Here is a 13358-nt window from a genome sequence, read left to right as displayed (position 1 = left end):
CTAAAGCCTTAATATAAAGTTTACTTGAATTTGGACAACTGTGTCCCTACTTCGCGGTTTTTCACTTATCGTGGGGCTTCAGGGTACGGATCCCCCACGATAAACGAGAGACTACTGTATATTTATTTAGTTTATAGAAACTTAATAGAGGTTGTCCACTTAAAAAAAAAAAAAATAAATAAATAAAAAAATAAAAAATATATATATGTCTAATGTAGTTTAGCCATATAAATAGCTTTTTGTAGGCTAAACCAACACTATACGTAAGGCAGGAATGATTCTCACTTTAAAAAGCAGCTTCAATAAACTTGAATCCAATGCATTGTAGCAAAATATGTAAAAATATAAAAGAAAGACAGCTAATTATGTAAGCACATAATATCATAACTTAACACTGTAAAGTCTAGGCTGGTGGTACTTTTCTAAATTTCTTTTAACTAAAAGAGATAATTAATTCAGTTTCAATTAAGAAATTTTCATTATTTCAGTTTATTTATTTGGTAGGAAGAAAAAGACTAAAAAATGTAAAAACAATATTAATGCTAAAAATAAATACTAGAAATTACACATAATTTACAATATAACTCAAGCTGTGTTTGAAATAGAGTACAAGGGGATATAAACCATTTTTAATCCTACCCCAATGCCTTTATTTCATTACTTTATATCTTTACCTCTTGATTCTCCATTTTTTCCTTTTCCCATCTGCTTATCAGAGCAGGCAACCATATGCCTGTGATCTGCCTCTAGCCCTTTTCCTCCAATGCCGTTATGAATATCCACCACTGGGGGGCTGTTGCAGGACTTCTGGGGTGATGGCGGAGGACTGTCCTTGACCTGCCCTCCTCCTCCGCCTCCCTGGCGGTCCTTCAGTTTCTTCTGAAGACGTTCATGAGTTTTGTTAGTTCGGTCATCTCTGTGAACGAATGATGGGCGTCCATGTTGAGAGAGAGAATCTGTAGAGACTGAAAGGACAAAAATAAACTTAGTACTTGCATGAAAGTAGATCTTATAATATTTAGAAGCTGAGACCATAAACAATGCGACTCAATTAAGAGAAAACATTTCAACAAAACATTAGCTACAGTACATCACTGGTTCCTGCTCACCCTGCTCTGAGAAGATATGAGCTGGGTGGTACTGGGAGATGTACTGGGAGCTCAAGTCGCCCACACCTCCTGCCATGCCTGTGTAAAGGTGAGGTGGAGGGGGGATCATGGCGGGATGCGGTATGAAGGCAGGCAGGTGCGCATGGGGAGGAGGCGGAGGATGGTGGAGAGGAGAATGCCCCCCTGGGTGGAAATCTGGTTGCTGAGGTAAAACCAGAACCCTCCTCACTCCGTTCTCTTCTATGATCTAGGAGGAAGTAAACAAACATGAGCTCAGAAAAACAAAAATCTAATCTGCTCAGTTTATAGAAGATGACAATCTGATACTGGTGGGGAAATGGTTTAGAAAGAACACCTGTGACACATATCCAGGAGGCACATAGATTGGAGGCACTGAACCATTTGGAGACATCATGGGAACCTGAGCAGGACCTGTAAAGAGGGAATGAACAAGATCAAACACCGTCGCTCAGGACAAGCAGCTGATTCATCTTTGATGAATGTGATGAGAGTGGAAGGGACGCAAATAGGGCAGAAATTTTATCTGCAGTCTAGTCGGACGCAGAAGATTAAAGAGAAGACGTTTCTCAGAATGGCAGCTCAGAAAGGAAGCACATTCAGAAATCATCAAATCATAGGATTTACAATAAACAGTGCTCAATTTTAACACACTGTTGAACTCAAAAGTAAAGGCGGGGCTTAGAATGGAATTAATTCAGCTTCCATGAGGTTAAAGGGGAAAATGATATTCACAAGTGTCACACAATATGCGAGTTGCGCACGTTGCCACCCAGAGGAGGAGGAAATCAACCGGTCGTTGTTGCCACTTTTAAACGTAGTGTCTCACTGGGCTGTGATTGGCGACAAGATGGCAAAAGAAATTCATGAGGAAATCTCCGTAATGTAATAAATCGTTTGCAGCAAGGTATGTGATATAGGCTTAGAATGCAGTTTTCCAAGTTGTGAACAAAAAAAAAGGCCACTCTTTCAAACATAGGTCACACTAAACACTGTTGCATGGCTCATTGGCCATTTGGTTACAAACACTTTAGTGAGATTACAACAAAAAAACGTCCATCTTCTCTCAATTTTGAGACAAAATAGTCTCCAACCAATGCAGTCCAGTAAAATACAGCCTTATGTTACATTCTTTGGAGTCAAGATAAAACTTGAATGTGTCAAAAATATAAACTCTACACTGGGCCTGTCACGATAACAAATTTCGCTGGGCGATTAATTGTCTCAAAAATTATTGTGATAAACGATAATATTGTTTGAAATTTGACAATAATTAGTAATTATTGTCAAATTAAAAAAAAAAAGTTGGTTAATTTGTTTAGCATGTAGTACCTTTTTACGACCACCAGATGGCAGTATAAAACTGTTTGAACCGAAGGATGGATAGCGAGGGAGTGAGCAGCATGTCTCTAAGAAAAACGGGAGAGAGGCCCCTGACGTGACATGGTTCTCAAAATGGCGGACGCTTGGTGTGGTTTGAGCTCTTTAGCATAGCATTTTTCACACAAAGCTTTTAATAAAAAAAATTTAAAAAAATCAGAAAAAAGTTCTCAGCTTCTTTTCGCAGAGAAAAACTTTTTACACAAAGGCACATGTTTCAACCGTGAATTTTGAAGCTTGGACAAGATTGACCTCTTCTGTTCATTTAGTTTCTAAAATCTTATATTTGGTTTATTTTAGGTCTGAGAGATTTTATGCTCGTGGTTTTGTTTTAAGTGTGATTATGGATGCAATGAAATGTATTAATATTTTTAAAACTGCATTGCAGTCGTAAAAACATTGTGAAGTGCCAAAAGATTTCCCACCCCCTTAATTAAAACTTGTTTTAAAATGGCTTTGTTGATTAATCTCCTTTAATTTTCATTCTATTCTAGGACCAAAGTGCTGTCCAGAAAAATAACGCATACATGCTTTTTGTAAAGTGTTTAGGTTTGTAAAATATGCACATTTTAAACACTGTTGCAATAGGTAAACACAAATCTCACATTAAGCCACGCTGTATGTGACAACTAGCACGTTTTATATAGTGTGAAAATATGAAAGACAATACACTCGCAGTTGTTTCACTCCAGTGCAAAAGTTCCATTTTGCAGTCTCATTTCATTTACTCATTTAAAAAGACAAATGCAAGAAAGAAAAATTGTTGCAAATGTATGAGGGCTACTTTCTAAAACTGCTGAGAAACAACAAAGTTTCCTGCTCTGTTGTTGGGGCCAGTTCAGTGGCTTAGCTCAGCTCAGAGAAGAGACAACTCAGCAAAAAATGCCTCGAACAGAGAAATCTGAGCCAAGTTTGCACATTTAACTTTCTTCAAACCTAAGACAGAAACAATAGGACACCAACACCAGACATCGCCTTAAAGAGTAGAGTGATTTACTGACCTCCCAAGAAAATGCACGAGGAAAGGATTTTCCTTTGTTTTTTTCTGAAGATGTATTATTGAGGAAAAAGCCCCTCTAAATATGAAGCTATAATGGGTTCACGGTTTCTGAGAAGTTCTATAATGACACACTGAAACCTTGTACTCTCACACTGACATCTAGCACCATTTTCCTCAGGTGCTGGCATTCAGCTTCAAGCTCTCCTGGGAAAGTAACTGAAGTTTCAAGCAGGTACCGGTGCATTAAAAGCAATCCAGTTTGATGAGTAAGCCATCACAAACTTAGAAAGTCTATAGAAAACTGTACCTTCTCACATGAAGATGACATAATGAGGTCTTGAAACCGTTTTAAAAGATGTTGAGAAATTTCTGGAGGATAAAATTCATAGTGCTTTGCTTTAATTGAATGTTTTGTACACTTTTGTAGATAGAAATGAAAAAAAAAACATTGCTATATGCCACTGTTCAACAATATTACCAGCTGCAACTTTCAAAATGACAAATACACGTGAAGGCAGATTTTACAGTTGTTCTGAGACGCAACAGATAATTTGATGACGGTTCAGAGTTCAATGCTGTGCTGGATTAAAGGCCTAGTATTCCTTAAAGGGTTGCATAACACATGCTGCCTTCCATGCCAGCGTTTTAGACTAAGATTATCTTTATGTTGCTGTAGTCGTTTTGGTCAAACCTTAAAAATAATGTTATGAACAAACTTTTGCAATATTGTGAGAGATCACGATCAGATTATGAGTTAATGACTCTCAGCTACTAACACATCGTAATTTATCTGAATATCTGTAAAACTGACTGAGTTATAGCCATTTTTATGTTGGATATTGTTGATTAGCTATGGGGTCAGCATGAACTGGATTGACCCCAAAAGGTAATCAATTGTCTCAGCTATCATCATACCAAATTTTAGGTCAATATCTGTGGTGGCCATCTTGAACAGAGTTAAAACCAAATATTAATCAGCTGTAGATGTACATTCAATGACTACCTTTGCAAGTTTCATTAAAATTCATTCAGTGGTTTAAGAGATACTTCGGTAATAAGATAGGCATGCACACACGGGCAAAAACATAAATGTCGCCTTTGTTAGAACTTTGTTCCTTAGATAGAGAAGTTTACTAATTGGCTTTTTTTATATATATGTGAATGTTTCTGTAAAGTGCCTTGAGACAACTTTGTTGTGAATTGGTGCTATATATAAATATACTCAATTGAATTTGTTTTTGGCAGCTGGTGAGAACAACTTTACAAAGAATCAAACTTTGTTTGCATTGTAATAACACAAGTGAGTTTTGTGACTGGAGGAGAGATGTGGGAAGCATGCCATAACCCGTTTGTCAGATTGTTGGTTGGAATACGTTGCAGGAGTTATACTTGGTTGGATCTTGTTTCACAAATGGATTCAATCCTAGCAGAACCCACACTGGGTGAAATTGCATGATCCGCCCAACTGGTGTCTGCATTTATTTGCTGAAGTGCTGTAACAAACATTGCTTTACCCTATCATAATCTTATCCATCTGACCCAGTGTACCGCGCTATCAGTCAGTCATGCCGTGACAAAATACATCAACAGCAGCCTCACAGCGAAATGCACCTACAGCGCACAGACCAGTGAGACTGCATGGCGATTCCTACCTGCTAATAAACTGATGGCTAACAGGTACCCCTATTAAAATCAAGCAGCCAGTTAAACAATGACTCATTTCTCTACCTGAGAACACAGCATGTGCGCAAGGACTCTGTTGATGGAGAAGGGAAGATCTCTGCCTAATTGAAGGGAGTCACACTAGCTCTGCAATCGTTACTTTCATATTAGAACATAATTTGAGTGGAAGTTCAAAGTGTTTACTGTTAACTCCACTCACTTTTAAGACAAATTAGTGGAAAATTATGCCACACAGTGCTCAGCTGTGCACCTGCCTAATGTCTGATTAGGGCAATTTTTCTTAGCGCTGCTGATGCTGACTAACAGCAAACACGATGAATCACATTAGCATCTGATGTGTTGTCTATTTAGATTGGAAGCTTTATGAATGCACACGCTTGAGACAGTAGGGCTAAAGTGACCAGCAAGGTAGAAAAAAATAAAAGGTGATACGGGCCCTTACGCAAGTGAGAGAAAGAAAAAAAAGGTGGTGGTGGAGCATGTCGCACTCCCTTTTACATCAAACTGACGCACAAGTCCTGACATATCAGAATTTTTAAAACAGAAACACACACATGCACAAATCGTCTCTTCCTCCTGTGTCAGCTGGAGTACTGGTGGTGCTGACGTGGCCATGGAGTGCCAGCCTTCCAGAGGAAGCAGCCATGGGAAAATCATCACCCTCCAGAGGGAAAAAAATGAGCGGAACAAACTTAAGAGGCCATTTAAATGGCAGCTTCGGGGGGATGTATATCAATGTTCACTAAGGCTCCATTCACATGAGAACAATGTATTTCCTTAACAAGCTTTTAATTTGTCATTTCTAAAATTATCCTTGTAAACGTGGCAGAGTTTCTAGAAATGTTTTCATCAACAGATATGCAGGAAACGAACCAAATACTGTAGTAACCATGGCAGAACTGTATGCTGTGGTGTAACACCGTTATAAAAACTAGAGATGCACGATATTGGACTTTGGGCCGATATCCGATATGCCAATATGTTCAAACTTATTTGGCCGATAACTGATACCAATACATTTTCCCCCTAGACCTACTTACAGAGACTACATAGCTTTCTCTGCTGTGGAATTAAAATACATTATTTTTGAATGGTCTTTGTCAATTTGGCCTGCTACCAAATGCAGATGCCAAAAAAGGGGCTGAAAATAATGTAACACTTCAACTTGGATTATATTTAAAGTCTCTCTAACACAATGTCAACACTCGATCAGGGCAAATTTGTACCTTTTATATCAGTGAGTTTTTTTGATGGAATGGCCGATGTCCGATATTAAACTTTATTGCTAATATCGGCCAACACGATACCATGTTGATAATATTGTGCATCTCTAACAAAAACGCAAAAAAATATTAAGTATATGTTCCAACTATAAAAACACAAGAAAAAGACGTGGACGGTAAATACGAGAACAAAAACCGAATCCTTTTTATGGACTAATAATGAAGTTGAATTCATTTGTGTAGACTGAGAGCAGGGTCAGTTCAAATATTTTAACATAATGAACGAGTTCAGGTACAGTTCCCATCGACAAACACCTGGAGGGAAGGGTTTTCTTCATACACATTCAAAGCAAATCAGGATAAATCATTTAAATACAAATGTCTGTTTTTTAAAACAATTCCCATTTTCTACTTTTTGTTTTAAATGTTATCAATGTAATTTTTTTGGATGACAGTTCAATGAAGTTGGGGAAAAAAATAACCTTTATTGTCTTTAAATGGTGTTAAAATGAGTTTCTACTCAGCTCGTTTTGAGGCCGTTATTGTTCATTGGCCTTGTCCGTTTATGGAAGTTATGCAAAGTATATGAAGTGTTTGCTGTAGTTGAGTAACTGGCCTCTGCAACACAAGCACAAGCATGTAATACGTCATTGGACTTCTTTTGTCCTTCACTTGCCAACTTCCATCCCTCTGCACAATATGCCATCATGGTCAGGTACATGATCTGGACAGAAAATAAGTGAAAAAGCAACCAAAGTCTAAAGACTGAAAAATCTCAAAAAAGCCTGGGGAACAAAAGATCAAGACTACTTCAAAATATTTTATGAAAGTCTTGCTCTTTAGAGTTAAACTATAAATAAATTAAGGGCGGGCTTAAACTTTTTGCACAGTACTATAAAGTAGTAAAAATTAACAGGTCTTGTGAGACGTACTGCAAACAAGGAAAACTTGGCAAACGTAGTGTGGAAATAATGGCAGCAATCCAAGCAAAGTGTCATATCGAATCAAATGTCCAATTGACCTCTTGACTAGAATGGGGAGAACAGAATAAAGCACACGAAGGCTTGCTGGGTTAAGGGAAAAACCAAGGGAAGCACACAGGAACAGGGAATTATAATGAGACCAAGAGAAAGAGCAGATTCATTTAGAAGTTATAACACAAATAACTGTCGACTAAAAAAGAAAGAATTGAGAATAAACTAGAGCAATGAAATTATTTACATCTTTGATCTAAAAGAAGAAAGTAGGCAATAAGAACAGCTGACAAAGCATGACTACTACTCCAAACAATAAGAAAAAGGCCAAGAATTGATCTGTATCAATAAGAGAAAAATAATTACTATGGTAAGCCATACGATTGATTAATACATGTTGATACTCGGAGAAATAGTCCCATTTTGGCATCATGCGACACAGTTTTCTTGTAAACAGGAAAAAACATATCAATTTTAGAACACTGTAATTTGGGGTATTTTGGCATATCTGTTAGAATCCAACCACCAAAAATCCAGACAGATGGAGGAGGAGGAAAGAAAAAGAAAGAGGACACAGTCTTCTGGGTCGATTTGTGCGTAAAGCAGAGCCTAGGGGAGGAAACTGCACAGTAAACAACAAAAGAATTTAAAAAGGAAAGGCTATTGTTTAAAAGGTGTTAGTAAACTTGGATTTCCTAATCTGTCAAGGTATTTACAAGATTATGAAAACACCACTAGTAAATGTTTATGAGGAGGAAGAGCATCAGCAACCGTCATGCCTGTGCTAGGACATCATTCCCTGCTGTTGCTGCTGCTCGAAGCCAGACCGAAGCAGAGGCCAGCAGGCAACAGGGGCTGGGTTTTCTTAAATAATGAATTATTTGACTCCATCTAAGATTCGGCTGAATTCTGTCCTGGAACAAAATGTGAACCTTCAAAAACCAAAAATGTTTTAAAAATGGTAAAACCACTGACTTGAAAAAAAAAAATACTCATCCCATCTTTGACATCTCAATACTAAAAAAGAGAAAAAAGTTCCTTGACGATCATTCCCCCACCCTCGTATTCTTCTTTTTTTTTTTACTCTTTACAACTGATCTCTTAGTTTTAGTACAAAACAGTGGAAGAATTACTCCCTAGCCCAGTCTTTGTAAGAGCTACTCACCACAGAAGCAGTGAATAAACCATCTTACTGCACACTATTGTGTACATGTTCTTGGAGTATGGAGGGGGAGGTGTGGAATTAAAAAAGTAGTGCTAATGTGTCTGATGTGTCTAATATTTGCACAGGAATTTTATAAAACATGTTAAAAATGGTTTGTGAGAAGATGCTGTGGGTGAGGACATAATAAGAAAATAATAATATAATGAAAATAAACAATCACAGGTAATAAAATATAAGGGTAAAAATGAAAAATAAAACATCTTTATTTAGACTGAATACAGCTTGAGTTGTATTATTAAATGCAATTGTATTTTTATGCCAAAGAATAACAATTTTACATGTTAGATACAGTTGTTACCACAAAACCACTAAAACCCTATGTCTTAAATTCTTTGTTGTTTTTTAGGGGAAAAAAATACATAGTGGATTTTTTTTATGTTACAAATCTGTTTGTATACAGTAGTCCCTTGATACTTCAAGGTTCGACTTTCGCGGACTCAGTATTTTGCGGGTTTTCAACGCAAGATTGTACACGACACACGATTGGCTAACTGATGGAAAGCAACCTACCAGAGCAATGTGCTGAGGGGCAGACTGGCCATCGACAGCACCGGGACATTTCCCGGTGGCCTGGCCTGCTCAGTGATCGCCGAAGGGCCTCCTCCTTTCTTTATCTGAAGCCGTCTGTCACAGCAGAGCAGAGACACACAACAGGAAGGTGCGCAACCTGTTGTGTGTCTCTGCTCTGCTGTGACAGACAGTCTCAGACAAAGAATGAAGGGGGCGGGGGCGGGGGAGGGGTCTATCTTTCCCCATAGCTATTGTGAGAGCTTCAGTGAGGCGGATACCTGAGTGAGCAGTATGGATTGATTATTTTAAATAATCAAGCGCGACCCAAACCAAGCCTTTGGTCAAGTCCCTCAGCGATCAATGGCCACCGGAATATGTCCTGGTGCTCCTGATGACCAGTCCGCCCCAACGATTGGCTTAGCATCAATCTGTCTGCTCTCTTTCACTGTGCTCATTTAGAGCATTTAGAGAGTTTAGAACATTGTTAAGAACATTGCAAGTGTGTGAGAAGGGTTTATAAAAGTTATAATATAGATGTATGTATATATATTTAATATACACACATACGCACACATTATATATATATATATATATATATATATATATATATATATATATATACACACATACACTAAAATAAATATAACGTCCCTACTTTGCAGATTTTCACCTATCGCTGGGGTGTCTGGAACGTAACCCCACGATAAGTGAGGGAATACTGCACAATTCTCTGATTCTCTTCTGGTGTTGTGTCATTGGCAATAAGGATGCAGTGAAGTGATACATGATGGGGAATCAGCACTGACCGTATTTTTGTCAATACTGTAAGATTTTTTTTTTTTTTTTTTTTTAAAGATTCCTACATTAGACAATTTTATGGTCACATCCATTTCGGTCTGTAATTACCAAGCTGTTCTGAGATGAGAATGTCCATTTGAATTTTTCTCAAAGACTCATCCCTCCCCCTTAGGATCACTTTTTGGTTCCATTTGTGGCACTATACCTGTATAGTACTTGACTGTACAATGCTTTAAATGCTTGCTAAAAGGGGTATCTTTGCAAATGTTTGTCATGTAAAAGGTTTGTAAGCTCAATCATCCAGGTAGATAAGCCAGTTTATTTAAGGGAGAAATGTTTTGTCCCCCATCCGGAGGACTTAGTCAGTCTGCAACCTGCCAACCAGCTCTGTCCCATAAGTAGCCTTCATTACTGTGTTTTAAGCCAACCTCCTGTTGGAATCTCAGAAGTGATGATTAAGCTTAGAAACCTTTTTTCTGAACCATTTTGGCCTTGGTTGTCCTCAGGCTGTTCCTGTGAGTAGCAAGTTGGCCACCTGGCCTAAGACATTTGATTGATGAACAAGATGATTGATTGTCTTGGATGGGTGTGCTCCGTTTGCATGTTTTTGCATGTTTGCAGCCTACTTCTGAAATTCCAACAGGAGGTTGGCTTGAAGCACAGCAATGAAGGCTACTTACGGGACAGATCTGGTTAGCAGCTCGTAGACTGATGAAGTCCTCCGGATGGGGGACAAAATGTTTCTCACTTAAGAAACTGGTCCGGATGACATGATTTAACTTTTTTTGTTGTATGTCATGTAATTTTTTTAATAAATTTTTTGAAGAAGCTCCAGGTAGATTCTTACAGGTCAGACTAAAGTATTAATGGCAGCTAGATAAACCTAATCAAAACCAAAATGTTTTACGTGTACATCTTGGATACTAAACCAGAAGATGACATTTTTCGAATAACTACACCTGCAAGAGTGTTAGAAGTGATATATATATATATTTTTTTCATTTAGCCTTTATTTATCCAGGTTAGTCTCATTGAGCCACGAGAACTCATTTTCAAGAGAGACCTGTTTTTTTTTTTTTTTTAGGGAGCACATGGTGGGGGTTAAGGGCCTTGCTCATGGGCCCAGAGTGGGGCGAATGAGGGTGGGGGCAAGTGTGGGTGTTTCACCTACCCCACCCACAATTTTTGATGTTGTCGGGGCCGGGGCGTGAACCGGCGATCTTCGGATCACAAGCCCACCTCTCTAACTTCTGCGCCACCACTCTAATTGTCTATCATATCAGTTGGGGGAGTGGTGGTGCAGATGTCCGAGAAAGTGGGCCTGTAATCGGAAGGTTGCTGGTTCAACAACATCAAAATATGGGTGGAAAAGATTAAACACCCACATCTGCCTCCACCCGCTTTTGCCCCACTCTGGGTCAGTGTTTCCCCTACTTATGAAGGTGCTCATATGTTCGGGGATTTTGTCAACAACAGGGGAGCTGGTTGGTTGGTTGCTGGGGTGAAGGCAAGCAGAAGGCTATGTCTGTATTGCGTGTGTGTGTGGTGGTGGTGGTGGTGGTGGGGGGGGGGTGTTAGCTTAGCACTACATTTGTACTGTGCATGGGCGACGGGGATTGGTTAGCTTAGCGCTAAGTTAGTGTTGTGTGTGTGTGTGTGTGTGTGGTTTGCAGTCTGAGCTGAATTGCTACAATCTCTGCTCCTCGTACAAAAGTGGCAGAGCTGCGTGGGGGATTTACATACAAACAAACATACATACAAACCGGATTCCAAAAAAGTTGGGACACTAAACAAGTTGTGAATAAAAACTGAATGCAATGATGTGGAGGTGCCAACATCTAATATTTTATTCAGAATAGAACACAAATCACAGATCAAAAGTTTAAACTGAGAGAATGTATCATTTTAAGGGAAAAATCTGTTGTTTCCAAATTTCATGGCATCAACAAATCCCCAAAAAGTTGGGACAAGTCCATTTTTACCACTGTGTGGCATCCCCCCTTCTTCTTACAACACTCAACAGACGTCTGGGGACTGTTGGATTTAATATTTTATACCTTTTTATATTTCCTATCGAGCATTCAAATGTCATGTCATATAAAGTGTGTGCGTGTCTTTCTTCCAAGGTTGAACTATGTTTATAGAAAATGTTTGCTAATTCTAACTAGTTGACCTTTAAATATAATCTCATAGTAGCTAAGGATAATTATACAAGTTCACATTTGATATATTACAAGCAATCAAATCAGGCCAGAGAGCAGACTGATTAACATAAATAAAGCTAGAACACATCTCTTTAATTTAGACAATATAGTTTGACTAAGTAAAATCCAACTGAAACTAAACTAAAACAAGTATAAAAATGATCCAAGTAAAAACACAAACATGAGTTAGATAATAATTAAGTTATTAATTATTCCTAGAAATAAACAACTTTATTTTAAATCAGATGGTACCACTAAGGTATAATCCCGTTAAATATATGTAGCCTTTGATGTGTAGTTGGTCTATCTTTAAGGATAGACCAAGAGAGGGAATGTTGGATTTCATGTTTTATCTTTTATTATTATTTTAATCAAGCTTGAAATTTCATGTTATAAAATGAGTATGTGTCATTCTTTGAAGGGTTTTTTATTACCTTACAATCATTTAAGTATTAATCAGTTACTTTGCTTAAATATAATCTTACATTAACTAGAGAAAATCTTCAGCTAATTCACATTCTTATAAGTTCTCACTCACACACACCTACGCTCTCACACACACAGAGACTGACACACACACACATAGGCTGAGGGACGTTAAGAGTCTCTGAGCACATTTCTCTACTTTAAACTCAATATAGTTTGCTTAAACTTAATATAGTTGACTAACCATAATTAGTAAAGATAATAGAAAGTAGCATTTAATCGTTTAACAATTGTGATCTTCTCAGGGTAAAATCTTCAGCTAAAACACCAGCTAACAAAGGGCCATAAACTTAGGCCATAAACTTTATCTTTTGGTATGTGACCTCCAAGACTTATCTAGCAGGCAGAAGAGCCCCGTAACCATGACAACGGGGTGTTTAAACCAATCAGAAGCCGAGGCTGCAGAAATCTAGGATAAGGTGCAGAGTCACAGGAGAGGTCACTGCATTTTGCTGGAGATTGGCGCTGATGCAGGTCTGTCTGAAAATGCCCTGTTGTATGCATACAATTGTAATTGTTTTTGATCTTCTGAATACTTGTAATCCGTTGTCAAATAAATCTTTTGAACTAAGGTACCGCTTCAGCTGAATTGAACGCCAATGTGGTTCTTATAAGCCACAACAGGACAGAGGAGACCAGTTTCTCAAGTTTAGAAATAGGAATGCTCTCCCATTCATGTCTAATACAGGCCTCTAACTGTTCAATCGTCTTGGGCCTTCTTTGTCCCACCTTCCTCTTTATGATGCGC

At 38.3% G+C, this 13358-nt stretch overlaps 1 protein-coding gene across 2 annotated transcripts in view; it reads right to left on the bottom strand.

The window, feature by feature from the left end:
• fndc3a (fibronectin type III domain containing 3A) overlaps window positions 1–13358 on the bottom strand; it is a 72568-nt gene that overhangs the window by 27005 nt on the left and 32205 nt on the right. For both annotated transcript variants that reach the window (XM_037677623.1, XM_037677624.1), the window contains 3 exons: window positions 1465–1541; window positions 1110–1356; window positions 675–965 (listed from right to left, as the gene is read on the bottom strand). In XM_037677623.1, the coding sequence (XP_037533551.1) occupies window positions 675–965; window positions 1110–1356; window positions 1465–1541 (615 nt within the window). The remainder of the gene's footprint in view (window positions 1–674; window positions 966–1109; window positions 1357–1464; window positions 1542–13358) is intronic.

The sequence above is a fragment of the Nematolebias whitei genome, chromosome 6 (assembly GCF_014905685.2).
Source record: "Nematolebias whitei isolate Nwh7 chromosome 6, NemWhi1, whole genome shotgun sequence".
Taxonomy (NCBI): domain Eukaryota; kingdom Metazoa; phylum Chordata; class Actinopteri; order Cyprinodontiformes; family Rivulidae; genus Nematolebias; species Nematolebias whitei.
Note: the sequence above shows the minus strand (reverse complement) of the source record. Positions and strands in the feature narration are given on the sequence as shown.